The sequence below is a fragment of the Ictalurus punctatus genome, chromosome 15 (genome assembly GCF_001660625.3).
Source record: "Ictalurus punctatus breed USDA103 chromosome 15, Coco_2.0, whole genome shotgun sequence".
NCBI lineage: Eukaryota > Metazoa > Chordata > Actinopteri > Siluriformes > Ictaluridae > Ictalurus > Ictalurus punctatus.
The window spans coordinates 11,089,859-11,115,363 of NC_030430.2; the positions used below are offsets into that span (position 1 = coordinate 11,089,859).

Here is a 25,505-nt window from a genome sequence, read left to right on the forward strand (position 1 = left end):
ATCGGAAGCATTTGGTGTAAGTTATTGATACTAAAGGTGACACAAACAGATTTTAAATTTAAGGGGGCACTTAGTTTTTCACACGGTTGATAGGTGTTTGCCTTTATTTTATCTTGTATTTCATTTGAAGATCTAAAACTATTTAGTATGAAATGTATACAAAAACAGAAAAAATCAAGCACTTTAACAGCACTGTAACAACACAGTGACAAGGAATGGTGCATTTTAGCACCCCCCTTTTTTTTTTAGTGTTCTATTGCTTCATAATTATTTCACAAGGCTGACGATTATTCCATCTTTTGTGTTAATCAGTCTTTTGTGTCTCATATTGAAAGGTCCAGTAGTTAGAAACTTGCACCTGCAGATGCTGCCGTGAAGAAATTTTACTCCAGAATCTTTTTTGTTTATAAACGTGTGCAGTTGTGCTGGTAGTGCCGTTTCGTCATGCTTTTGGTTTTTGGGCTGCTCTGTGGTTGTCTCACTCGCCCAACGTGCAGAATCACATCGAGCGGCAAAGAGCGACGCATCTTCTTGCATTCCTTCTTGAGTTTGTTTTGTTTTAGGGGAGGTTGATAAAAAATTACACAAAACAATTGTTCATGCACTTATTTACACCAATAGTCAAATATTACTCTGCTTCCAGTAATCGTGAGCCATCACAGCACATCATGCCTGGGCACAGACTCTACAAGATGCATGGACATCCCAACCATGATATGAATGCAGCTCCAGGTTAGAGAGAGATGGTGAGTGAGCGAGGAAGGAGAGGGGCAGACCACCAAGAACATAAATTATTTACACCAATAGTCACATTTTATTTGAATAAAAAGTGAGGGAGAAAAACCAAATGTTTGTTCCTATGATTGTCCATAACCTAATATCATGCTTTAATCATGCTTGTTTAAATGTACATTGATCTAAGAGCAATAATATTTGTGTTTGTAACCCCTTAAAAAGTGACGAACTAGAATAACGTGCTATAATATCACAATGAAGATGACAATGACATTTTGGTGATAGTAACATGCAGTATCCCAAAAGCTATAAGGCAGCATTTTACGAGTAGTGTTGGGCTAATGTTTTAGCCCAACTAAAACATTAGTTGGGCTAGTGTTTTACCAGTTAGCTGGGCTAATATATAGAGGCAATACTATTTTCATCATAAGGAAACCTTATACGGGACAATCATAACCTCTCAGCCTTTAAGTCCTCTGAGAATGTCGAGATACTTGTCAGCAAGATGTTTGCCAAAATTCTTTTGGATAACCGTGATCATCTGCAAGGTAGGCAAAATATGTCCATACCTCACTCCTTGACACTGTTCAACAAGCTGTGGGAGTGAAAGGAATCATCATGTAACGCTACACTGTACTGTATTCTGCTCATTTTTGTCAATGTTTCTACATCCTGATTATGGAAACATTGTCTAGAATCCATCCATCCAGCCATTTTCCATACCGCTTATCCTACACAGGGTCAAAGGAGAGCCTGGAGGCTGTTCCAGGGCACTTGGCGAGGGACATCCTGGATGGGGTGCCAACTCATTGCAGGGCACAATCACACACACATTCACACACAACAGACAATCTGGAAATGTACATCAGCCTACAAAACATGTCTTTGGATTGGGGAGGAAACCGGAGTACCCGGAGAAAACCCCCGGAGAATGGGGAGACCATGCAAACACTGCGCACACAGAATAGAGGCGGGATTCGAACCCCCAACACCGGAGGTGTGAGACAATATGACAATACTGTTAACCACTATCCGTTCAAGCTAATTAATATGACTAAAAATAATTCCTATCAACAGCCAGACCAGGTCCTTGGTGTGGCAGGACTCAGAAAAGAGCATTAAGATGCTTTGCAGCACTGAGAAATAGATTTTGGAACGTGAGGTAGTTGGAGCATTTAAAAGTTTAAAGAAACAGATTAAATAAAAAGTTTTCTTTTGCTTAAGCCAATAGACAGCAGGTCCCACTACCCCTCCCAGTTTTATCTCGGAATGCTGACTACAGCCTACTGTACCTGCTTGTCAAGAGTGCAAAAAATACAAAACAGATACTCTATTAATGTCAAGAATTATGGAGGTCAAACACACTGGAAAGTTGAAATGTATGATTTCCTAAACCAATCCCTTTTGTATGCTCAGTTTAAAAGGAGCTCATGATGGGATTTTGTCAAGTTATACTGGTTAAGCTCAAAGCATTTGTTATACTATACTTACAACTTTACATACAGTAAATTGTTGTTCACGCTATACCTACGTCCAGTAACCGTTCTCACTAATCCACTAAACTCAGCACAATCTCACTGATCTGCACTGGCACATCTTTTGAGGTTCTGTTTCTGAAGCGGCTTTTAACACACACAAAAGGTGTTTGTACAGTAGTGACACTCGTGGATAACTAGAAAAATGAAGCATATGGATGAAGGCAAAGTGCTGCTCCCCTGATGCAACTGGTGTCAACTGATTTAATTTAGATGTGATTTAATGCACAGGGGTCAACTCTACAAACTCCGCCACAAAAAAATGTAGTTAATGACAGTTCAAATACCCTATAGCAACATCCATGATTTATGATATTTCTTATTACCAAATGCACAATTAACAAGTTCTCTGGTTAGTTTACCCTAAGGCCTGACTCTGGGTTTAGTCTCCTCCAAAACAAACAGCAGCACTGCACTGACTTACGATCGGCCCTGAGGAAGAAAGCCATTCAGTGTAATAAAATTAGGGAAGCAGGTTAACTGCATATATCCCAGAGCCAGTCCACGAGGCTGCAGTAACCAAGCTGAAAGCTTGAGAAAAGACACATCCAACATAATTTTACCTCTACCCACCAAAATATGTCCCGACACAACATGCCTACAGAATGAGAGCATGCATGGAAAGCAGTGTTTATCTTGTCAGCAAAATTACTGGAAAACATTATCACCGCCTGACAAGACAAAAAAACAAGCCTACAGTAATGAAACTGAAAAGTGATTTTAACGTCAGTCAACTGATGAAAATATAACTACACAAAAATATCACTGTAAGGAGGTTAGACATGCACTAAGGAAATCTTTGTAAATCTGGCACATGATATAATCAAAGAATGAAGAAAAGTATTGTTACATATTCCAGCTGCTTTTGTGTTGTAGTCATACATAAATGATAAACAGAAAAAAAAGACATGATTTAGGTTACATTATAAAAGCTGATGATAAAAAAATACTTTAGCTTCTGTTACTTCTCAGATTTCACTAAACGTGAGCCATCACAGCACACCATGCCTGGGTGTAGATTCTACAAGAGGCATGAAACACCCTGACCATGACAGTTTGACAGTGATATGAATGCAGTTCCAGGTCAGAGAGAGATAGAGAGCGAGCGAGCGAGAAAGGAGAGGGGAAGATTACCAAGAACATGAATGAAGATAACGATAAACCTGGTAAAGCTTTCTTTTTCCCTGTTAATGATGGAACATTAATTATCCTAGGAGGCTGACTGCTAGCAGGTAACATCCAAACTGTCTGCTCGTGCAAGACAGTCTCTAATATTTGCACACTCACATTGTCCAGGTATTTTGAAGCTAAAGAAGAATCATATAACCATGACCAACCATATGCAACAAAGAAGAATACAACCATGTTCCTTATAAAACAGCAATATGGACTTAATCATGTAATAAACAAAATAGCTGCCAACTGTTTGCCATCAACCCGTTGACATTTTTGAGCACATGCTGCATAATAAACCACTGTAATAATAACCAGATTAATATAGTCACACAGCACATTTTCAATCTGGCAGAATCAAACAGTTAAGCTTATTTATTTATCTCAGAAAAACTAAGACTGAGAGCGAGAAACAGCTGTGTGAGGGTATGAGAGAGAGAAAGACAGCTGTGAGAGGGTATATGAGAGGGAGAGAGAAAGAGAGAGAGCTGTGCGAGTGTAAGAGAGAGAGAGAGAGAGAAAGAGAGAGATAGCTGTGCGAGTGTATGAAAGAGAAAGAGAAATAGTTGTGCTAGTGTATGAGAGAGAGAGATAGCTGTGTGAGTGTATGAGAGAGAATCTTACAGTAAAGGTTATGTTAAATGATTGTAAATCAAATAATCTTTATTTCTAATATGATATTTATTTCTGTCACATACAGTCCCCTCTGAAAGTATTGGAACAGCGAGGACAATTCCACTGTTTTCACTACACATGGAAGGCATTTGGGTTTGAGATGAATAAGAAACGATAGATCAGAATTTCAGCTTTAATTGATACCAGGTCAGGGGTGAAGGTATCACAATCCACCGTTCGAAGAAGACTTCGAGCAGAAATATAGAGGCCATACCACAAGATGCAAACCACTCTTCAGCGGTACAAATCAAAAAGCCAGATTGGAATTCACAAAGAAATACAGAGGTGAGCCAAAAAAATTCTGGAAACAAGATTAAACTTTACCAAAGTGAAGGAAAGTCCAACGTGCGGAGAAAGAAAAGATCTGCTAATGATCCAAAACATACAAGCTCATCTGTCAAGCATGGTGGAGGTAGTGTCATGGCTTGGGCTTGCATGGTTGCTTCTGGAACAGGTTCACTAATCTTTATTGATAATGTAATTCATGATGATTGCAGCAGAATGAATTCAGAACTTTACAGAAACCGACTCTTCCAATTTACAGAGAAATACATCCACTCTAATTGAAAGGAACTTTATCATGAAGCAGGACAATGACCCAAAAAGCACTGCCAACACAACAAAGGACTTCATCAGGGGCAAAAAGAGGAAGGTTTTAGACTAGCCAAGTTAAAACCTAATTAAGACCCAATTGAGACCTTAACCCAACTGAGCAGCATTTCACCTCCTGAAGAGGAGCCTGAATGGAGAAACCACCTGAAATAAACAAGAAGTGAAATAAGCTGTGGTAAAAGCCTGAAAAATTTTGGAAAACAGTTTGGTGATGTCAGTGGGTCACTGGCTTGATGTAGTTATTGCACGCAAGGTATATGCAACCAAAAATAATAATATAATGCCCGTTGTGATGACATCGCATGATGCATCTTGGCCCAAATTTTGAAAAATTGCAAGCTCCTATGAATATTATGGAGTTTGCTTGATTATGTGTTCATCATTATGTGTGATTTTAATAGGATTTTATTTGTCCCAAACTTAATGCAAACAAATTGCCATTCTTGAAAAACATGTCCTGTTTCCCTGGAGTATAATACGAGGTGCACACATCATAAAACATATCTTTATCATCCATTTCCATATGAAAAACCAAAGGACAAAAGAGAAAGAAGGTTGATGACATACAAACCAGGTAAAAACAGTTTTTAAAAAAATAAGCATTAAGCATAAACAAGGGCCATAACAAAACGTTTTATGTCTAAAACAATTTTGCGAAGAACTGGACCCATGAGGACACTGTCCAGCCACACAAAGAGGAGGATGGTGAAGGAAAGAAAGGGAGCACAACCATCAGGTTTAGAATTACACTGTTTAGTTGATTCTTGTGGTTAAGTTTCAAAATCAACTGCTAAACTTTCACTTTCATAACAACAGGCTGTTTGGAGGCTCTTCCTGAGACAATCGCTCACTCAGAAACATTACAACTACAAACGGCATTGTGACTTCGTGATCAGGCACGCCATCAGCAGGTTCGGCAATGAAAGGGGACTGCATACAAGGAAAAGCACCAGAGAGCCGTTGTAACATACGGAGGTGGATTGGGGAGGGTCTGGGGCTGTTTGGCGGCTGGTGGTTCATGGACTCTTGTGATGATTAATCATGAATTCACTACATACCAGCATACTTCAGCGTAAAATCTGGGTGCCTCTGCCAGGGGGTTAAGCCACAGATAGGGCTTTCAACAAGATGAAGAGCCAAACACACTGCAGAAAAGGTTACATCCCTCTACAACCGTCTCCCATCTTGTTATACATTACAGGATTGCGGTTATTCTCCCCTAAACAGGTGACAAAACTATTACGTTAACTACAAATAATTTTTGACCAATGTTCTGTAGCACGGGGAAACATGCTTAAATTATACTGTACAATGTCCCAGTATGTTTCAGCTCAAAATATCACTTTTTGCATGTATCTATACATTATTTATAGCATTTCTACACAATCTTTTAATATATTATACATATATTTGGTACAGTGGGGTCCATAGGTATTTGGACAGTGACACAATTTTCATATTTTTGCCTCTGTAGACCACCAAAATGGATTTGAAATGAAGCAATGAAGATGTGACTGAAGTGTAGACTCTCCGCTTTAATTCAAGGAGTGTAAATATAAAAAATATTGCATTAACCATTTAAGAATTACAGCAATTAAATTTTTATTTTTTTTTAGTCACTCCATTTACACTCTGTATGGACTATTGACCAATAAGCAGTTTCATAGCTATGTGTGGCCCGTTTCCTCGTTATTTTAGGACAAATTAATGAGAGAAAGGGTATTGATTGATTGCCATTGATTCCAAACAGTGAATTTGCTTTTGGTGGCTGTTCATGGGAATTCTCAACATTTGGTCCAAAGAGGTGTCCATGCAAGTGAAGGAGGCTATACTGATCTGAAAAAGCAAAACAGACCTATCAGAGAGAGATTGCAAAATCTTTATGAGTGGCCAAAGCAATAATCTGGTACATTCGTAAATAGAAGGAATGCACAGGGGAGCCCAGCAACACCAAAAGGCCTGGAAAGCCACGCAAGACAATTAAAATGGATGATCACAATTCTTTCCTTGGTGAAGAAAAACCCCTTCACAACATCTAGCCAAGTCAAGAACACTCTGGAGGAGGTAGGCGTATCGTTGTCTGAAATCAAGGGACACCTTCATGAATATAAATACAGAGGGTTTACCTCAAGATGCAAACCACAGGTAACACTCAAGAACAGAAAGGACAGATCAGACTTTGCTAGAATATATCTCTATAGAAAATAAATAAATAAATAAAAAGCTTGCCCAGTTCTGAAAGATTCTTTGGACAGATGAAACCAGGATTAACTTGTACAGAATGAAGGAATGAGAAGAGTATGGAGGAGGAAAGGAAAGGCTGTCCTTTAAGCATAACACATTATCTGTCAAACATACAGGGGAGGCAGTGTTAGGGCATAGGCATGTATGGCTGCCAATGGAACTGAATCACTGGTGTTTATTGATGTGACTGCTGATAGAAGTAGCAGGATTCTTAAACATATAGAGCTATACTTTCTGCTCAGATTCAGTCAAATCCTGCAAAACTGAGAAGGTGGCACTTCACAGTACAGATGGATAATAAACCAAAACACACAGTGAAAGCAAACCAAGGGCTTCTTAAGGCAAAGAAATCAAATGTTCTTAAATGTCCAATGACCTTAACCCAATTGAGCATTCTTTTCATTTACTGAAGACAAACTGAAGACAGAAAGACCCACAAACAAGCAGCAACTGAAAGCAGCTGCAGTTTGACAGCATTCTCAGTATTTGGTGATATACATGTGTTCCAGACTTCAGGCAGTCTTTGACTATGTTTACATGGTCAGCAATAAGCTAATAACTGACCTTATTCTAAATAAAGGCAATACTGTGATTAAGGTGTTCATATGAGTCGCTTGTAGAATATTCCTTTCATGTTCAGTTTTACATGTTGTAATATAGAACATAGATGGATTAACACACGTCATTACGTCCCCATGCCACGCCGTCCAACGTTCCTCCAGAATTTCACGTATCAACATACAGTTCGTCTTAGTTATGGTACTGTATAAAGTTTTAGGTGTTTTTATTTTTAATTTCACAACAGCTTCAAGTGCAGTTAATTATTTGTCATGCTATACGTGCAAATAGACGACTGCTTGAAGCCATGGGCTGCGTCCCAAACCGCATACTTATCTACTATATAGTAGCCAATATACATGCATCTCACGCGGTTTCGGATGCAGCTGTGCTCTCGTTTGCCATCAAACGGTTGAGCACTGCTGTGTGTGAGAGTGTCCTGTCACAAAATGTGGTGAAAAGTCTCACACGATGTTAATAGTGTGATTAAGGTGTTTATATGTCTGTAATGCACGTCGATAATGTGACTAAAACAGGAGTACTCCACGTCTTAATTCGATTTGTGTTTACTTTGAGTATGACTTTAGCCAGATTAAAGTCTTCAATAATAGCTGTTTACATGGTAGTTTCTTAGAGTATTGTCTAATCAGATTAATATCGGATTATTGTTGTCCGTGTAAACGTACTGAATGACTGGACAATGTATCTGTATCTTATAAATACAGTATAAGGGTTGTTTTTAATACTTTGTAATCACTTTTCAGCCTGTGAAAATGGAGGGACTCTGTAAGAAATGTCTGTAATTCCTAAATAGTTAATGCAGTGTGTGTGTTAAACCCCTCGAATTAAAGCTGAAAGCCAACACTTAAATCACATCTTGACTGCTTCATTTCAAATCCATTGTGGTGGTGTACAAAGGCAAAACTGGACCACTGTCCAAATACTTATGGACCGAACTGTATGAACATGTAGTACGTTCAATGTACAGATGTACATTTCTTGATGCTGTAAAACTTTACTCTTCCTCGTTAAGACAAATGTTTGTAATAAAAATAAATTAACAATAAAACAATAATCCAAATAAGGTCAAATTAAATTACAGCCAAAATGACGTCCTCTAAAGAGTTCAAGAACTATCTAAATTACTGTTCCCCAGAGTTGAGGATTAGCATCAGCTCTAAGGAGGCCACATGACATGGTGGGATCATCTGAGTTTTTACTACCCTTTAATACGTCGGCTCAGTTATTATGAATGTTAAATTATGTGCATCACTGTTAGATTTCTTGTTCAAATTACAAAATGAATGGAGCTCATGTTTACTGCTCTTACTTTAATTCCAACAAGCACATCTAAACAATATAAATGAACAGCTGAGGTGGACAAGCCAAGAGCCTGGGCAAGAAGAATATTACACGTCCGGACTATTTGTTTTTCATTCATAGTTGCCCTGCAGACAAACAGGCTCAGGAGGTCGACTCACTTCTGACTTTTGCAAATCGAAAGTTTTTATTTGGTATGTATATTTAAACAAAATACGCTTCACCATGGTGTGACACACCTTGATGTAGCTAGAGCGTGCATTATTCATTCTGAATTCCTCGGCCTGATGAAGATGTTTTCTCACACTTTTTTCTCTCACCTGGTAAGGATGTTCTGCACGAAGCAGTCTAACCTGTTTCAAAAATCCCATAACATATATTGAGCGAGAACACAAGAAGGGAATCTTTCAGCAGACAAACTGCACGTTCACAGTGCAGGTTATAACACAATCAGACTTGCATGGTCAAATCAACACAATCACAACACACACACACAGGAAACACTGCAAAACCAAACACTCCCTTAATAAGCAAACAATACACTGTCTCTCAAGCTGTCAAAGACATTCCACACACATCCAGTGAATAAACCATTTTAACTAAACTACTATCCAATCATCATCTCTAGTGTCTCCCATCATAGGAATTAATGTAATACCTCAAAACCTGTAACCGCAAGCACCTTGCCCTTGCAGGATCGTTATTAATCAGCTACCACGTGCTCATGTGGATGACGCATGGTGAATTTTTTATGATCCATAAACACAGCAAAGAGTCGCGCCACCTTAAATGTTGGTTAAAAAATGTTTGCTTGTCTGGGTGGAAAGCTGAAATCTCTCAAACAAACGCATAAAAGGTAAGAGCACTACTCTGAGACCTCAAGTCCCCAGGCTATGCAACACCTGGGTCATGGCCATTCAGATGTAGGGGTGTCATTTCAAAAGGGAGTCCATGATTTTAATCACCTGGCAGACGCTTTTATCCAAAGTAATTTACAAGTAGGCTAGAATACAATCCCAGCACACAGCTTAGCAGCTAAGGTTTAAGAGGATCTTTGGGATTTGGACTAATGGCCTTTAGATTACGTGCACAACAGCACCGAGTTCCCTGTTGGAAAAGACGGCTTGGTCTGAGCAGTTACCAGCCGCCGAAACACAGTTTACCAATTACATACCTGAATTTTCTAATTACGTTACTGTTGTGGTCATTTCTTTAAAATAACTTATTTACAATTTAACAATAGTATCAATCAGAAGTTTTCAGCACTTACAGTGTAACACCGCAACTTTTTTTTTTGAAAGAAAAAAAAATAAACGAAGAAAGAAAGATCAGCTGCATTTCTGTGGAACATATAACTATCATCAGCCTTTATTACACCATGTTACTCTTGCCCTCCAGTCCTGCCCTCCGGCCCGGCTCATCTCATCCTGATAGTATACTTCTGCTTGGAGCCTCTTTCACCTTGTTAAATTTAATGCACAATTACACAAAGTCTCATTTATTACACAGTTAATAACTTTACCAGAATATTACAGACTTAAAAGCTACAACTCTACTGAAATAAAAATACATAAATAAACAAATAAAGACCTTGATGCTTATACTGATTATCTTCCCAACACACTGAGCACTGCTTGAGTCTATATGATACACTGGTAGAATCGTAATGATTTATACTGGCACTATCCAGGGTCACCCTGTTGAGTCGGGGTCTTCTCAAGGTTTCTTCCTCGTGTCATCTCAAAGGGTTTTCTCCTTGCCCCCATCGCCTCTGGATTATTTTCATTCCTAATGAGTAAATCATTATCTAGATATCTGTGAAGCTGCTTTGTGATAATGTCCACTGTTTACAGCACTACATAAATAAAAATAGAACTGAAAATTGGATTATTGTTATTTTGGGGTGGATAAGCCTTTGCCACGAGCTGTTTGATATTAATATGAATAATAATAACAGTAGTAGATAGATAGATAGAGAATAAATAACACGAACTGGAAATACAGTGATCTGTGAATACGCTTAACTAGAATCCACTGCTAAATGAAGATATTAAGAGAGATGGTTTGTAAACCTGTCTGTAAATGGTATAAAGGTTTTATTGAGGAAACGACCAGCCGCTTACTGTATCCTCACATGCATGAGGTCGGTCCCATTATCTACAACTCAGCACAAGTAAGCTAGCTAACTTCAAAACTGTCTGCTTCAACTCTTCTCTACAGCAGGGCGCATGTGTTAGCCAGCACTGAGCTGTCTGTAACCGCTGGGCACACATTATTGCACTGATAACGCTGTCGAGAAGGTCTATTCAGCACTTAACTTCAACAACTCTGTACAGCACACAAGCGCGCGAGCACTCTGTATGGGCTAGCTCTGCTAACAATGTACACTCAGCTAGCTTAGCTACCCAGCCACGCATATACACGGGCTCACATTAGCCAGATAGCGAAGCTTGACATATATATACATTTATACACAGATACAGAGGTATTTAAACGATTCAAAAAGGTTGTAAGGCAAAGCTGTCGAATTGTACGGACTCACCGGGATAGAGTTTGTTTAACAGAGGTATTGGCGAAACTTTGCTGAAGAGAGGTTTGTTTCGGAGGAGCAGCAGGAACAGCTTCACACGCAGCTCGCGCTGCCTCGCGCTACTGAAACCGCGCTCGCGCAGCGCAGGACGCACTACAATGTAAACAAATGTGTTCATCCGCGACTGGAACTATAAGCCCTCCTTTTTACTCCTCGTTTTTAATTTAACACGGTTTTAAGTAGGTGTACTCGAATCTTTCGAAATAGCTAAATATCTAGTGCATACCAAGTGATAGCTGCTCTGGGTTTGTTTGTTTTTTTTCTCTCGAAGTTCAGGTCGCCTATTCAAATCGTGACGTCATGTTCACCTGCTAAGTAAGAATCACGGAAAGCGAAAGCATCGACTGTGGAATGGATTCAATATAAGTCGTTTTTTAAAAATAATTATTATTGAGTGTATCGTGTCACATAAATAAAATAAAAAAAGAGCAGTGTAATGCAAGCAATTATGTTGTACAAACTAAATAAGGTTTGTTTAACAGCTTATAAATGATTATCACGAGGAAAGATGTGTATTTAAACGTGTTATCAAGTAGCATTTTAAAAACGGAACGAAACCAACTATAAACAAGCTTAATGGATTAAAAGTAATGTGAAAAAGGGACACTATGTGACCAGGTGTATGTTAAGGTGGTGTTTGGCGCCACTCTGTGGTGTACTGCTTCATGATATGAATGAATGTAGGGGAAAAACACTTTTCGATGTCCTCAAATACGTCTTTATTCAATATCTCAAAACCTATAAGCAAAAAAAAAAAATGTACATTATAACTGATTAAATACATAAAGATAAAACAATATTCTATGAGTGAAACCCTGGGAGAATACAAGGCACCGTTCCAGAAGATTAACAATCCATTTGAGGTCTCGAATCCTGACTGGGGGCCCTGAATTTACCGACAAGAATGCTCAGAAAAATAAACATATCCATTTCTGTACTTGTGTTTCATAAAAAGATTTATAGTACATATGAAAAGTCAGCTGCATGCGTATGTCCGCTTCTACATACCTGCCCATTAGAAGGACAAACCCACAATTGTGCTTCCAGTGCAATTTCACATTAGTGACCCAGGTCAAAATTTAGTCCCAAGTCTTTTTGTAGTTAGTTTTTTGGATATGACAAATTAACCTTAAAAACATACCTCACACTAAGATCAAAGGCCATCTAAAACTGGATGGATGTCTTAAAAAGACCAGTAAACACTGATTAGACTTAACTACACTTCTGGCAAGACTGCAGCTACTACTTCTAATGTGCACGAACATATCACATCAGACGTGGAGGAGTGACGTGTTCACGTGTTTAGAATTTACAACATGAGAGCGGTGGGGGGGGCGGGGGTCTCTTTGGTGCAGAAAAACTAAACATTCAATCCATTTACATGTTTACATGGGTATTTATCAGTTTCATAATTGGACAGTATATGAACTCCTGCCAAATATGATACACCATCAAACAAAATTCAGAAAGTAACCATTCATACAGTATGGCTAAAGAAAGGGCTGTTAAATAAGTGCATAAATTACTACAAAATTGTCCTAGTTCTTTCTAGATTAGTAATTTCAAACTATGAAATATTCTAACTGCATTACACATAATTCCCACACAGGACCATTGACAAGGACAAGAATGACGTAAATACAAAATGTTAAATTTTAACCAGAAAGGTGCCTGAAAAGGGAAAAAAAATGAAAAAGAAAATAGAAAAAAAGGTAAACTAACCGGATTACACCTCAGGCTGAAGCAAAAAAAGAAAAATCTCCAAAAATGTGCAACATGTTCGCATAAAACATACAAGAGCTCAGGTACTATTCTCTAACTGAAATGGGGCCAGAATTTTGGGGTTGAGGAAATGTCACATTTCTAACATGGCTAACACAAGGAAAAGCAGCAATTAGGTCACTGGGTAACATTTAACTATAAAAAAAAAAAGAACAAAGAAAAAACAGACTAAAACAAAAGTTCATGGCAAAATTGCTCTATTGTGATAAAACGTATTCCACTTCCATGTGAACTATATAGATATTGCCTAATATCACCTTGTGAGAAAGTTATTAGCCAAGACCACATTTCAGTTATTAGCCACAGGGATTTTCTGTAGCCTAAGTTTAAAATACCTAAAATTAGAACTGATCTGTAACATAACCTATTTCAGTTCCTGCAAGGTAAAGCAGTTAAACACTTCTGATCAGGTGTGAGATCTTTTTTTTTTTTCTTTTTCAGTCCATTTTCTAAGGACGGTTGAAGAATGAGACAGTGAAAGGAAAGACACTGAATGTGCAAAGTCTGCTAATGTCTTGAACGACCACCTTCAAATGCATGGTGCTCCTCGTGCGCTGAAAGAGAAACCAGAAGTTCTTAGATCTTAGGAGGTATATCACCTGAGCAAAACATGTTTACTAAGTAACTAAGTATTCAGTGAATATTACCCCCCCAATTTTCATTTAGCAAGTTAATGTTGGTAGGATAAGAGATAAACATACAGATAAAGCTGGACTTGAAACAAAACACTGTATATGGTTCAAATGTTGCATATGGCAGTTATGAAGAACAAATGTGCTCCTGTAACTTACGTTTATAAAATACTGCTTTAAAAGATATCTGTGGAAGGAGCTCGTAGATTCTTCCTAAAATGTTTGCCTCATTAGCAAAAGATGCATTTCCGTTCCAAACCTGAACCACGTCCTCTCTGTCTCGAACACTGACACTTACACCAACAACTTCATCCTCTAAAAAGGAAACAAAATTTGAGAATAACATCACGTTTATCACACAGAAGGAGCTTGCATGTCATATCACATTGTCAAACAGTAGGGTTAGGAATCTGTGAATTCGTTAGATTTATGATTCATTGGTTTTCAATTTGATTCAGAACTGACTTTTGTAACTTAAAAGTGATGCAACTCATTTCACCACATTTTCACAGGGAACACTGGAGAACCCGGAGGATATCTATGCGAGAATATACAAAACTCCACACAGACCCAAGCTCAGGATCGAACCGGTGACTGTGGAGCTATGAGGTGACAAGACTCTCTGCTAGTCTCTTTAAGATATACACTATATGGCCAAACTTTTGTGGACACCTGACCATTGCACCCATTTGTGGTACTTCCCCAAACTGTTGTCACAAAAGGATGTTCAACAACATGGGTGTGCGTGATGGTCAGGTGTCCACAAATTTTTGGCCACGTGGTGAATTTGAATGCATTAAAATCATTAAAATGCACCCATGGCTAGCTTGTAAATCTTGCCTGAGTCATTCGCATACCGAAAAGCCGAGGTATGCAAAAGATATTTGTTTAAACGTTTATTTTGTTAATAAAATCGTGATTCATTCTATCCTCAGTTTTTAAAATGATTTTTCACCAAATCAACAATGGTTAATTTATTGGTTTAAGATAAATTTGGTAGAATTTTTACCTAGAAACCCCTGTAAAACAATGTCTTGCATTTACTCTCCATGTTTCAGGAAACTCACCTGATGCACAATAGTCAGCAAACTGTTCACCAATAGTAGCCAGCAGTAACTCTTTCCACACAGCTAACTGAAGAGAAAAGGGGGAAAAAGAGAATACAGTTTAAAAAATAAATAAATAAATAAATAAATAAATACATTTTACAAAAAGAAAAAAAAGAAAAAAAGGGAACATAATATCATAATGACTTGTGTAATACAAGTACGATTTAAAATTAGTCATTAATACTGATCAAATAATATCATCCTATGGGTTAAAACAACAGGAATGTACTGTTCCTATTTAAATGTAACCTTCATACAACAGATAAGTCTAAGAACAAAACAAAACAAATTAAACAAAAACTTACTGTGCTCTCCTTTGGTACTTTCATCTTCCACACACCTCCCTTTGCATTACTTTCCTCTTCCCTATAAGTTAAATAAAGACACGATTAGAAATATCGATTAGCAGAAAAAAAAAAAGAAAAAAAAATCACCACAACCATAATAGAAATATGCATAATACCCAACATCTACAGGGATTTTACCATAGTGGTCTTCTTTCTCCTCGCATTAAGTGGTAGCTACACCTCAGTGGGAGACAGGACACTGGAGGGATGTTGTTGTACACACTCCAGAAGCTCTATACAAACAGTAAACAGCACAAACGGGCAGGTTTAATTAGATGGATTAAAGCCTTCACTGTTTTTGCTTCACAGTGACAGAGCAGTCATATAGAAAACATCAAACATGATTCATGTAAACAAGCTGCAAGTTTGTAATAAAGGAAATCATATTTCTATTAGTACCTAGTCATTTTATTTCACTTACACAGTACTCCATTGTCTTATGAAATTATACATTTCATATTGCTCACCTGAACAGTGTGCACTGTGTAGATCTTTTTCAGATTTGATTCACACTCTGCTGCTGTTGTCCCTGGTAAGGACCTAGGAAAATATTAAAATGATTAACTATAAATGAACTATTATCTTAAAAATGCTAGCAAGAAAATGCTAGCAGGTAGTGAAGGGGGAGGGGGAAAAATAAAAATAGCTACAAAAACCCAAGTATGTGTCAGTAGACTGAACTCTTCCATGCCAACGGCATAAGTAATAAAATGTATTGGAACTCATTTCACTACAATCTGCAGAAATGTTTGGATTGATAAGCAAACAGCTAAGTATATACACTTACTTTATACAACTGTATAAAATTCAGTCCAGTGCATGTCCATATTATGCTGCACTGAATAAATTCTCTACAACTGTAGTTAAAGACATTTTTCCCCAATTTTGTCCCTAACTTAGACCAATTCCCAGCTAATACATTTTGCTTTCAACAGAAACCCAGCAGACCACAGACAGTGGCTGCGAGGAAAACTGGCATGCTCTGCCGGTGGGGGGGGGGTGCGCGCGATGACACAGAAATGCATTTTAATTGGTTATTTGAAAAAGTGAGGTAACCGCCCAATCATACATAGTGAAAAACTGTGACTCTGTAACAACCCTAAACTCAAATTTATCTGCGTAAATAGGAACACATAATACTCCACTGGCATTGCAGTATATGACCCAGATGGGAAAACAGGTATGTGCCTTGTCTGTTGTGGATACTGTACACCACAAAAAGTGTGTACATGTGAGTAATGTTTGTCTGATTCTTGGAAAACCAGATTTAGCCTCTCTATTGGTTTAAATATACTTAAACAATACAGGAAGCTATTGAAGAAAACCTGTTTCAGACACTTGACCTTGCTATGACCCTGACCCTGTTTACTTCAATTTCAAAATCTAATCAGTTCATCTGCTGGTTAATGCTAATATATATATATATATATATATATATATATATATATATATATATATATATATATATATATATATATCCTACAAACATTCAGCCACTCGTTCTTGAGAAAATCTTCGACAGATGGATGAATGGACGGACACACATGGACAATATAAAGCCTCACCCCACTCAGTGGTGGAGGCTAAATATAGTATAGCTAAATTTTACTACATACGTTTACTTTAATGAATTGTTTGCTTTACAGATTATAGCTTAAACCCACACAGAAATCCTGTCAAGATGGTTTGTGTTAGCATTTACTACCGATGAAGACTTAACTGCAGTGACTGGAGTATGGAGTAGAGAGAGAGTAAGAGAGTATTTGTGGTCAAACAGGACTTATAACAATTATTTCATAGGTCACTAAACTGACACAGACTTTTGAACAATGAATGATCCATGCATGCTGTCCTTTTCCTCTCTTAACTGTACAAGCTAATTTTTTCTTAGCAGCCCAGGTAAAAATGTACCTGACTATGAGTAATGTTACTACAAAAAAAAAAATTTAGCACACACATAGACCCTTTTGATGTTTGTAAACAAAGAGAGGTGTGCAACCTAGTAAACTGACACTACTTGGTTATAATCTGATTGAAGAATCTATCAAGAAATTTAATTAGGAATCAGACTGACATGATCTAAAATGTTGACCATGTATTATTATGGATTACAACTAAAAGAATTTCAAATTGTGCCACTCTGAAAGATCCTTGTGGCTTGGCATACTGTCACCTCCTAAAGCGGTGACCTAACCTAACCACCATAAAGCCCACATGTTCATCTTCTCCAAACATTTGGAAGCACACAATTGTCTGCCCAAACCCATTTCATCATGACAATGCCCCTGCACACCAAGTGAGGTCCATAAAGGCATGTTAAAAACAGGATGATCCTCCAAGACTGATAAAAGAACAAGAGGAAAACTATCCAGGAAGATGGCCAAGAGAACTACAGCAACATTAAAGGAGCTGCAGGAATATCTATTAAGTACTGGTCACTCCCTGCATGTGACAACAAACTCTTGTATTCTTCATGTCTGGGCTGTGGGGCAGAGGGGCTAGTAGGAAACCTGTGATCTGATGAGACGAAGGAAGAACTTATGGGCATAGTTTATAAAAGATACATTTGGTGCAAAACCAAGACATCTTATCGCCCAAAGAACACCATACCCATGGTGAAGCATGGTGGTAGCAGTATAATGCTATGGGGCTGCTTCTCTTTACATTGGACTGGAGCTCTAGTCAAGATACAGGGAATCATGGATAGCTCCAAATACCCCGCCCCCCAGCTCACATCTTCTCTCAATTTTCCAGCATGAAAGATGAGCTGACACAGTGTTTGGAGTTCATTAATGTGAAATAAAATCTATCAATGTACGTTCAACTTGGATAACATTAGACAAGTATAGAATTAACATAAGTTAACTATATTTATTAAGGATGTCACTGAAGTCTCAAAAACTGCACTTTTTTCCAAAAGAAATACCATTAATTTGGAGTCTATTCCACAACGGAAAGGATTCATCTCGTGTGCACACAACACACTAAATTAAATTAATTTAACAACCGAGTGTTTCAGTTAGCAGGACATGCAATCGAAATTTATTTTGCCTTTATTTTGAATTTGTCTGGTTAGAATTTAACTACACAGGGTTTGAAATGCAGGAAAGACAAAGATGCAACAACAAAAAATTGTATGAAAGCAGTAAAAAACAGTTTTTACTGAATACCATCATCATATGTTAGTTCGGCTGTCTAATTTGGTTGACATAAGCACTTGATAATATTCTCATATAGAGACAGATTGGATAAATGTCAGTAATAATGTATTGTAGTTAGAGATCTGTTATTCATTTAGAGGTTTCACAATGAGAAGTGGGCTAAACGGACCATTCAGCCACAGGACACCACAAACTGGTTCCACCGTCTAAATATCTTTAACTTCTTTCACAAAAAAAAAAAAAAAATGCCAGTTTTTTTTTTTTAAAAATCCAATTCTATGTCTGCAAGAGTTGAACCTGTTTCTTTTTTTGCACATCTCTTTTTGTATGTTAAGAGGGACGGACGTACTTCCAATCATGCAGCCACTTAATTTCATGGTCCCATTGCACCAAAACACAGATGCAAATTACCGGTTGCCTTTCAGTACAAAGTCAAACCCTTGTGCTTTTCCCTAGCATGACGAGTGCTTTCAAGGTTTATGAAGACAGCGTTGTCACCTCTAATGTTCACCTTATCAGCTGGGCCTAGTGAATTTCCTTAGTCAAAGGATCCTGACTTCACTTCAGGGACTGCTAAACTGGGGCCCATCTACATTCATGTGTACTCAGCACCCCATTGCAGTGCACAAGAGCACTTTTGATGGCATTTTTCTAGGATCTCATGTGGCCTTTCTAAAGGGGGCAAGGCAGCTCCACTCATCACGATCCACTTGGAACCTGGTGTGGGAACTCCCCCGTGTGCTGAAGCCTGTAAGGACTCTCCTTGAGCCTGCGCAGCATGCTAGACTTGAAATGGGTGTCTCTGAAAATGACCTTTTTGCTAGCGATCACTGCAGTTCATTTTCTAGCGATAAGCTCACTTTGCATGCGTTGACAGCAAGATGAATCTAGGGTGACCTTGTGGTTGAATCTTGGATATCTGCCCAAGGTCATATCACCCAACATTGTGAAATTAAATGACCTTTCGATTGAGCCAGTGTTCAACGGGGGTGAGCTTGCACCGCACCCTACGGTGTTATTTGCATTTAATGCAAATACTGAATCAGCATGTAACTAGCATTTTCTAAAACGTTTGTGTTAATGGGACTGTATGTCTGGAGTGATTACCATGTTGAAAGATCCATCTACAACCAGGTCTTAGTTTCCTGGCAGAGGCAACCAGGTTATCATTAACCAATCAATCCTTGCAAAAGCCCCTTGACCACAAATCAAAGCCTGAACGGTCCTCCATTATTTTTCACAATGGGTAAATAGGTCAGGTGCTGCATTGAGCAGGCACTCAGAAAAGGCTTTTGATTTCAGTATATGTAATAGTTGATTCTGAAACTTGACAAGGAATTAACCACATTGCATGAATGTGAAACCGTAATGTTTGAGGTTTTGTTTTTTTTTGTTTTTTGCCTCCCTCAACATTCTCGTCCCTGTATGTTCAAGCATCCTCTTCCTTGATTTTTTTACCCCTCAACTGTTTAGACATTCAGACGTGTATTTATATATCCATTAGGTGACTTGTGTAAGTTGAGACCCACCTGTCTAGTGTGGATTTACCTACTGTGGTGGATGACAATGACAGAATTTTACATGAGTGCAAATGTGTAGGTCAAATCCAAACACAGTTTATGAAGGCTGAAGGCAAGGAGAATAATAATAATAATAATAATTTAAAAAAAAAAAAAAAAAAAAAGCTTGTTTGTGTGTGTGTGTGTGTGTGTGTGTGTGTGTGTGTGTGTGTGTGTGTGTTTAGGATGACAATGTATGGTTGCATTAAAAAATATTCAGGTCCTCTCAAAAAGTAAGGTCATGTTACAAGCCACCATAAAAGCAATAAAATAGGAACACAAATGGTGGTGTAAAAAAAAACAACAACAACAAAAAAAAAAAACATAAAAATAAAAACAATTGCACCTTTTTTGAAAAAAAAATAAGAATGGCATACACAAAACAAGCAAATGGACAGAAGAAAGAAAGAGATAACCAAGCTAAAAGGGGAGGGCAGGAAAAAAAAAGTGAAAGGGCTGAAAAGTACACAGGTCTTAAAATACTACCATTCTTGTGTAACAAAATACATACACAATGTTTTCTTGGAATTAACTATTAACAAATTACCCAGTGTACTCAGTTAATCCGCATAAGTTATTATTTCTGAATTGGTACATATGACACATCTTCATACACGCAAAATGAAATAGTGATACTATTTTTACTAAACATTTCCAAAAAATGATGTTTACAACTTTTAATAGCTCATCCAAAGTGTAAACAGGACTTCAACCCCTGATATTTACCAACCTTTACTCTTGTTGATTAAAAGTCTGTATTAATATCAGGTTAAGCGCTCAGACATCACCTGTTTTGGGTCTCAGGTTACATTCATGTGTTATTTAAATCACCATGCAATCAAGGTTTCAGCAAATAGTTAACACAAATAACCAGAGGCACAAACAATATATAAAAATAGACTGGAACGGTAACAATTTATAATTAGCAATATTAGTATCATAGTTATAAATAATGACCCATCATGTGAGTATTAATTAAAAACTGCTAAATCTACCAAACTACTAATAAAAAAAAAAGACATGCTACTATTAACATTTTCATCTTAGAATAATAACAATCACAATAATAATAACAACAACAATAATACACTATAATACTTAAATATATTTGTTTAAGGAGCTTTTAAATATTATACATATATATAAAATATTTTTTGTCATTGGGAAAAAATGAGGTTGAGGTTTTCTTCCATTTGCGGAAGTTTAAGTATAAAAGGCAGTCAGTCAGGTGAACGCAGTAAGGAACGAACATATTTCGGTTCTGTCCAAAACCAAATAAACAGTACTACACAGAACGCCACAGGACTGCGGTACCTACAGTAATTAGAGCACAATTTTAGCATACTATTTAGTGCACTCCTTTGCGGTTCTGGATGTAGCCATCACATGCTACTGACGCGCGAGCCGACCTACTTTTGACGTTGCTAGCGAACAACATCAAAGTGAATTATATTAGCCAAGCAGGCTAACTTTATCCTAGCACGAAGCTATGTTGTCTTTATAAACCTTCTGCCTATCATAAAACTGTCCGCGTCAATAAAAACCAAGTTAGACACATTAAACATTTCTCTTAAAGAGTAAAGTATATAAACGAACATGAAAAGGAGTTCAAAGCTCGACTGAGTGAGCAGCTGACTGGCTGTAAACACTGGCTCGCTGGATAAGCAACAGTCGGGAAGAGCTGGGCCTGGACTGCTAACCTTTGTTAGGAAGCATGTACAAGGCAACTCAATCAGAAATAAAAACATGAATGCATATCGGTGGAATGAGTAAAGAGCGCCGTACCTATCGAGCCAGAAGGTCCATGGAGAATGTAGTGGGAGTGAAATTCCGTCCTCGACGTTGTTTGTGATGTTTTCCAGTTCTTTCTCGTCGATGTGAATGTTATTTTCCTCAGAGCTCACTGGGCTGCTTCGTCTTCCCGCGTTCAGCTGCAGGTTCTGGGCTGCGGGTACCGCCATTTGCACGGATGATCTGTTAAACAACGCTTAAAGTTTCAACAACAGAGCTTGTTTATTGCCACATCAGAAAAAAGCGATCCTCTCGGCGCTGCTGACTCATTTGCCGTTCGGCCGGCTGCTCCGCCGCGTCACCGCCAAAACAAGCCCGAGCCGCAGAGCTGCAGAGCCGCTGGGAGTGAAGCGAGCAACTGGTTTCTCTCCAGATTCACCCGCAGCACAACATCCTTCAAAATAGCAGCATGTGAACTGTCTCAACAGATAAACTCGACATAATTTTATCGCAGACTTGTTTGAACGTCCAGAGTATTGTTTGTTGTTTTTTTTCTGTGAATAGTTATTTCCTGCAAAACGACAAAAGGCATTGTAACTGCATTACTGAACTAAATGTCTCAGAGCTTACACGTCTAAGAAAATCGTTGCATATTACAGATACATAGTAATGTCTAAAAGTACTTCATTTAGAATTTTTTTTTAAAATATATATGTTATAATGGTGTAACGCAAAAGCATTATATAAACATTCCCCTTTAAAAAAAAAAAAAAAAAAAAAACATCACAGAAATTCTAATGGTTTCCACAACAAATACCATTACAAACCATCACCTAACTATTATTCCATTACCATTATTGGTTCTCACTTTTTATCCACTATACAAAACATGCCACCAATAGAAGGCAAAAGTAAAGACCCACAGGGATTATTACAGTTTACATTAAAACCAATACAATTTCCATTACAACCATTACAAATTCTTGAAGGGTTTCTATTGTTTTGGGGCTTGTTTTTTCAGCAGAGTTAAAAGACAGTATAAAAAAGGCTATGTTCAAGCCAGAGTGTGTAATACTCTGTATACTTAAGGGCTTGGTGAAAATTTCTAGAACGGAATAAACAGTTGTAATTCTTTAAGTGTGCAAGGAGTAACACAAAACAATGTCTCCAATTTATCTGTCAAAGGGTGTGTAAATTTCTTTGAAAATTCCTGTAATATCCAGCCAGCTCCCTATACGCAGAGTACGCAGTTTTCGTAGGGCACCATCTTCCAGTATCTTTGTTGCTCAAAAAACAAACTTTCATTATATATTAATATGAACTTAAACGTAATTTACGCAAATATAAATATATACATAAACATACATACATACATATATATATATATATATATATATATATATATATATATATATATATATATATATATATATATATATATATAAAATGCATTTTACGACATCCGCCCCGCCCCCACCTCATGTTTGCAGCTGACTGTAAATGATCATCATAATTGATAGAAAAGTCATCAGCAGTCTGGCGCTGAGAAAAGAAAAGAAAAGAAAAGGAAATAAAAAGCCCAATATGAATCCTGTGCCTCACTTCCAGGTATATTCACAAACATGTGAAGCGTTATGTTTTTGTCTGCTGAAGTTAATGGGTGAGATGAATTCAACGTTAATAATTTGACCTCCACTGAGGCATCTGTCTGATTACTCGGTTTGCATGTGCTGATGTCCACACGCTCTTGCTCAAGAAATTACAGTTGCTGTTGCATTTCTAACGCGAAAAAAAGTGGTCAAATATTAAAGATTCAGTGGACATTTAAATGTTTAGCCCTAAACAACCATTTGAGCTGTAAAGTGTAACAAAAACAATCTCTGGGCCGTTGTCGCCCTCTGCAGGCATTTGATATAATACATAATGAACACATTTGATTGTTTATATTATGTATATTTCTTAGTGTATTTTAACAATGTTGTTCAATAAAACCATCAAATTACTTGCTTCTGATACTGTTATTTGACCCAATTGTTATTTATTTATACTTATTACATATTATGTATTTTAAGTCATTTTAAAGGCAACAGCCCATATTAACAATTTTACCTTCAGAGGATGAGTCCGCGAGTGTTGTCTAATTTCCACGACAATTTGGCGTTTCCTGGCTGGGCTGCGCGAGTCTTTTCAGCTTTTCTGGACAACAAGCAAACCAGAGGATGCTCGTGAAAAAGTTTCACCCTGAAATCCGTGTTGACGCGCAGGCGGTTTGCTGAGTGAAAGACCGATACAGCCTTACCACTGACTAATAGGAATCATCAAGAATTTAGAATTTAGACTTAGAATTAGACTTTTATGAAGTTATAGTGTATTGCTGTCTGTATGGAAGGGAGTCAATGATATAAGAAATGCACATATTACATTGAGAGAAGTATTACATGGAAAGATTTCTTATAAGAAGTTCCAGGAACTTCGCCTCTCTGATGGCAGATATTGGTCTTTCTTAGATCCCTAACTCTAACCCTAAGATATACACCCACGTGTGTATATATATATATATATATATATATATATATATATATATATATATATATATATATATATATAGAGAGAGAGAGAGAGAGAGAGAGAGAGAGATAATAACGGTAAAAATATTTGCTAACGGAAAAAGTCCGTTTCGAACAATAAATAAGTAAAGAGAGTACTTATTAAGACGCACAAGTTATTATCAAGTGGCATGCCCCACTGACTCATTTCATCATATCAGCGGTACATGATACATTTGGCAAATTTAACGCACAAGTAAATTTTACTGAGATAAAAAATAAATAAAAAAATAAATAAATGATAATAATGATAATAATAATAAAATAAATTATTAGAAAAAAAAAAGAACGGAAGAGAAAACTGTAAGCCCTACCAAATTGCTGTATGTGGACTCGCCCTCACATTTAAACTCTTTTACATTCTTAAGGTTTGCTCTATTGAACATATAGGTTATACAGTGCATCCAGAATGTATTCACAGTGCTTCACTTTTTCCACAATTTGTTATGTTACAGCCTTATTCCAAAATGGATTAAATTCATTATTTTCCTCAAAATTCTACAAACAATACCCCATAATGACAATGTGAAATAAGTTTGTTTGAAATCTTTGCAACTTTATTAAAAATAAAAAACAAAAAAGCACATGTACATAAGTATTCACAGCCTTTGCTCAATACTTTGTTGAAGCACCTTTGGCACCAATTACAGCCTCAAGTCTTTTTGAGTATGATGCTACAAGCTTAGCACACCTATTTTTGGGCAGTTTCTCCCATTCTTCTTTACAGGACCTCTCAAGCTCCATCAGGTTGGATGGGGTCGGTGCACAGCCATTTTCGGATCTCTCCAGAGATGTTCAATCGGGTTCAAGTCTGGGCTCTGGCTGGGCCACTCAAGGACATTCACAGAGTTGTCCTGTAGCCACTCCTTCATTATCTTGGCTGTGTGCTTAGGGTCGTTGTCCTGTTGAAAGATGAACCTTCGCCCCAGTCTGAGGTCCAGAGCTCTCTGGAGCACGTTTTCATCAAGGATGTCTCTGTACATTCCTGCATTCATCTTTCCCTCGATCCTGACTAGTCTCCCAGTTCCTCCAGCTGAAAAACATCCCTGCAGCATGATGCTGCCACCACCATGCTTCATTGTAGGGATGGTATTGGCCAGGTGATGAGTGGTGCCTAGTTTCCTCCAGACATGATG

At 37.7% G+C, this 25,505-nt stretch overlaps 2 protein-coding genes across 9 annotated transcripts in view; both read right to left on the reverse strand.

The window, feature by feature from the left end:
- foxp1a (forkhead box P1a) overlaps positions 1-11,699 on the reverse strand; it is a 51,902-nt gene extending 40,203 nt beyond the window's left edge. For 2 of the 7 annotated variants that reach the window (XM_047160355.2, XM_047160354.2), the window contains exon 1: positions 11,395-11,699. The gene's annotated coding sequence lies outside the window, so the exon portion shown is untranslated. The remainder of the gene's footprint in view (positions 1-11,394) is intronic. The other 5 variants (XM_047160353.2, XM_017486911.3, XM_017486910.3 and 2 more) reach the window with 3 other exon arrangements.
- A 445-nt stretch (positions 11,700-12,144) lies between these two features.
- On the reverse strand, positions 12,145-24,041 carry eif4e3 (eukaryotic translation initiation factor 4E family member 3). Of its 2 annotated transcripts, XM_053686429.1 has the most exons (8): positions 23,873-24,041; positions 21,818-22,006; positions 15,780-15,852; positions 15,451-15,545; positions 15,271-15,331; positions 14,924-14,990; positions 14,016-14,171; positions 12,145-13,778 (listed from the first exon to the last, which is right to left on the reverse strand). In XM_053686429.1, the coding sequence occupies exons 2-8, from the start codon at positions 21,991-21,993 to the stop codon at positions 13,732-13,734; spliced, it is 675 nt and encodes a 224-aa protein (XP_053542404.1). In that variant the 5' UTR covers positions 21,994-22,006; positions 23,873-24,041; the 3' UTR covers positions 12,145-13,731. The 2 variants fall into 2 exon arrangements, with proteins under 2 accessions (XP_053542404.1, XP_017342402.1); XM_017486913.3 differs by lacking the exon at positions 23,873-24,041 and having other exon boundaries at positions 21,818-22,194.
- Between the last annotated feature and the right edge of the window lie 1,464 nt (positions 24,042-25,505).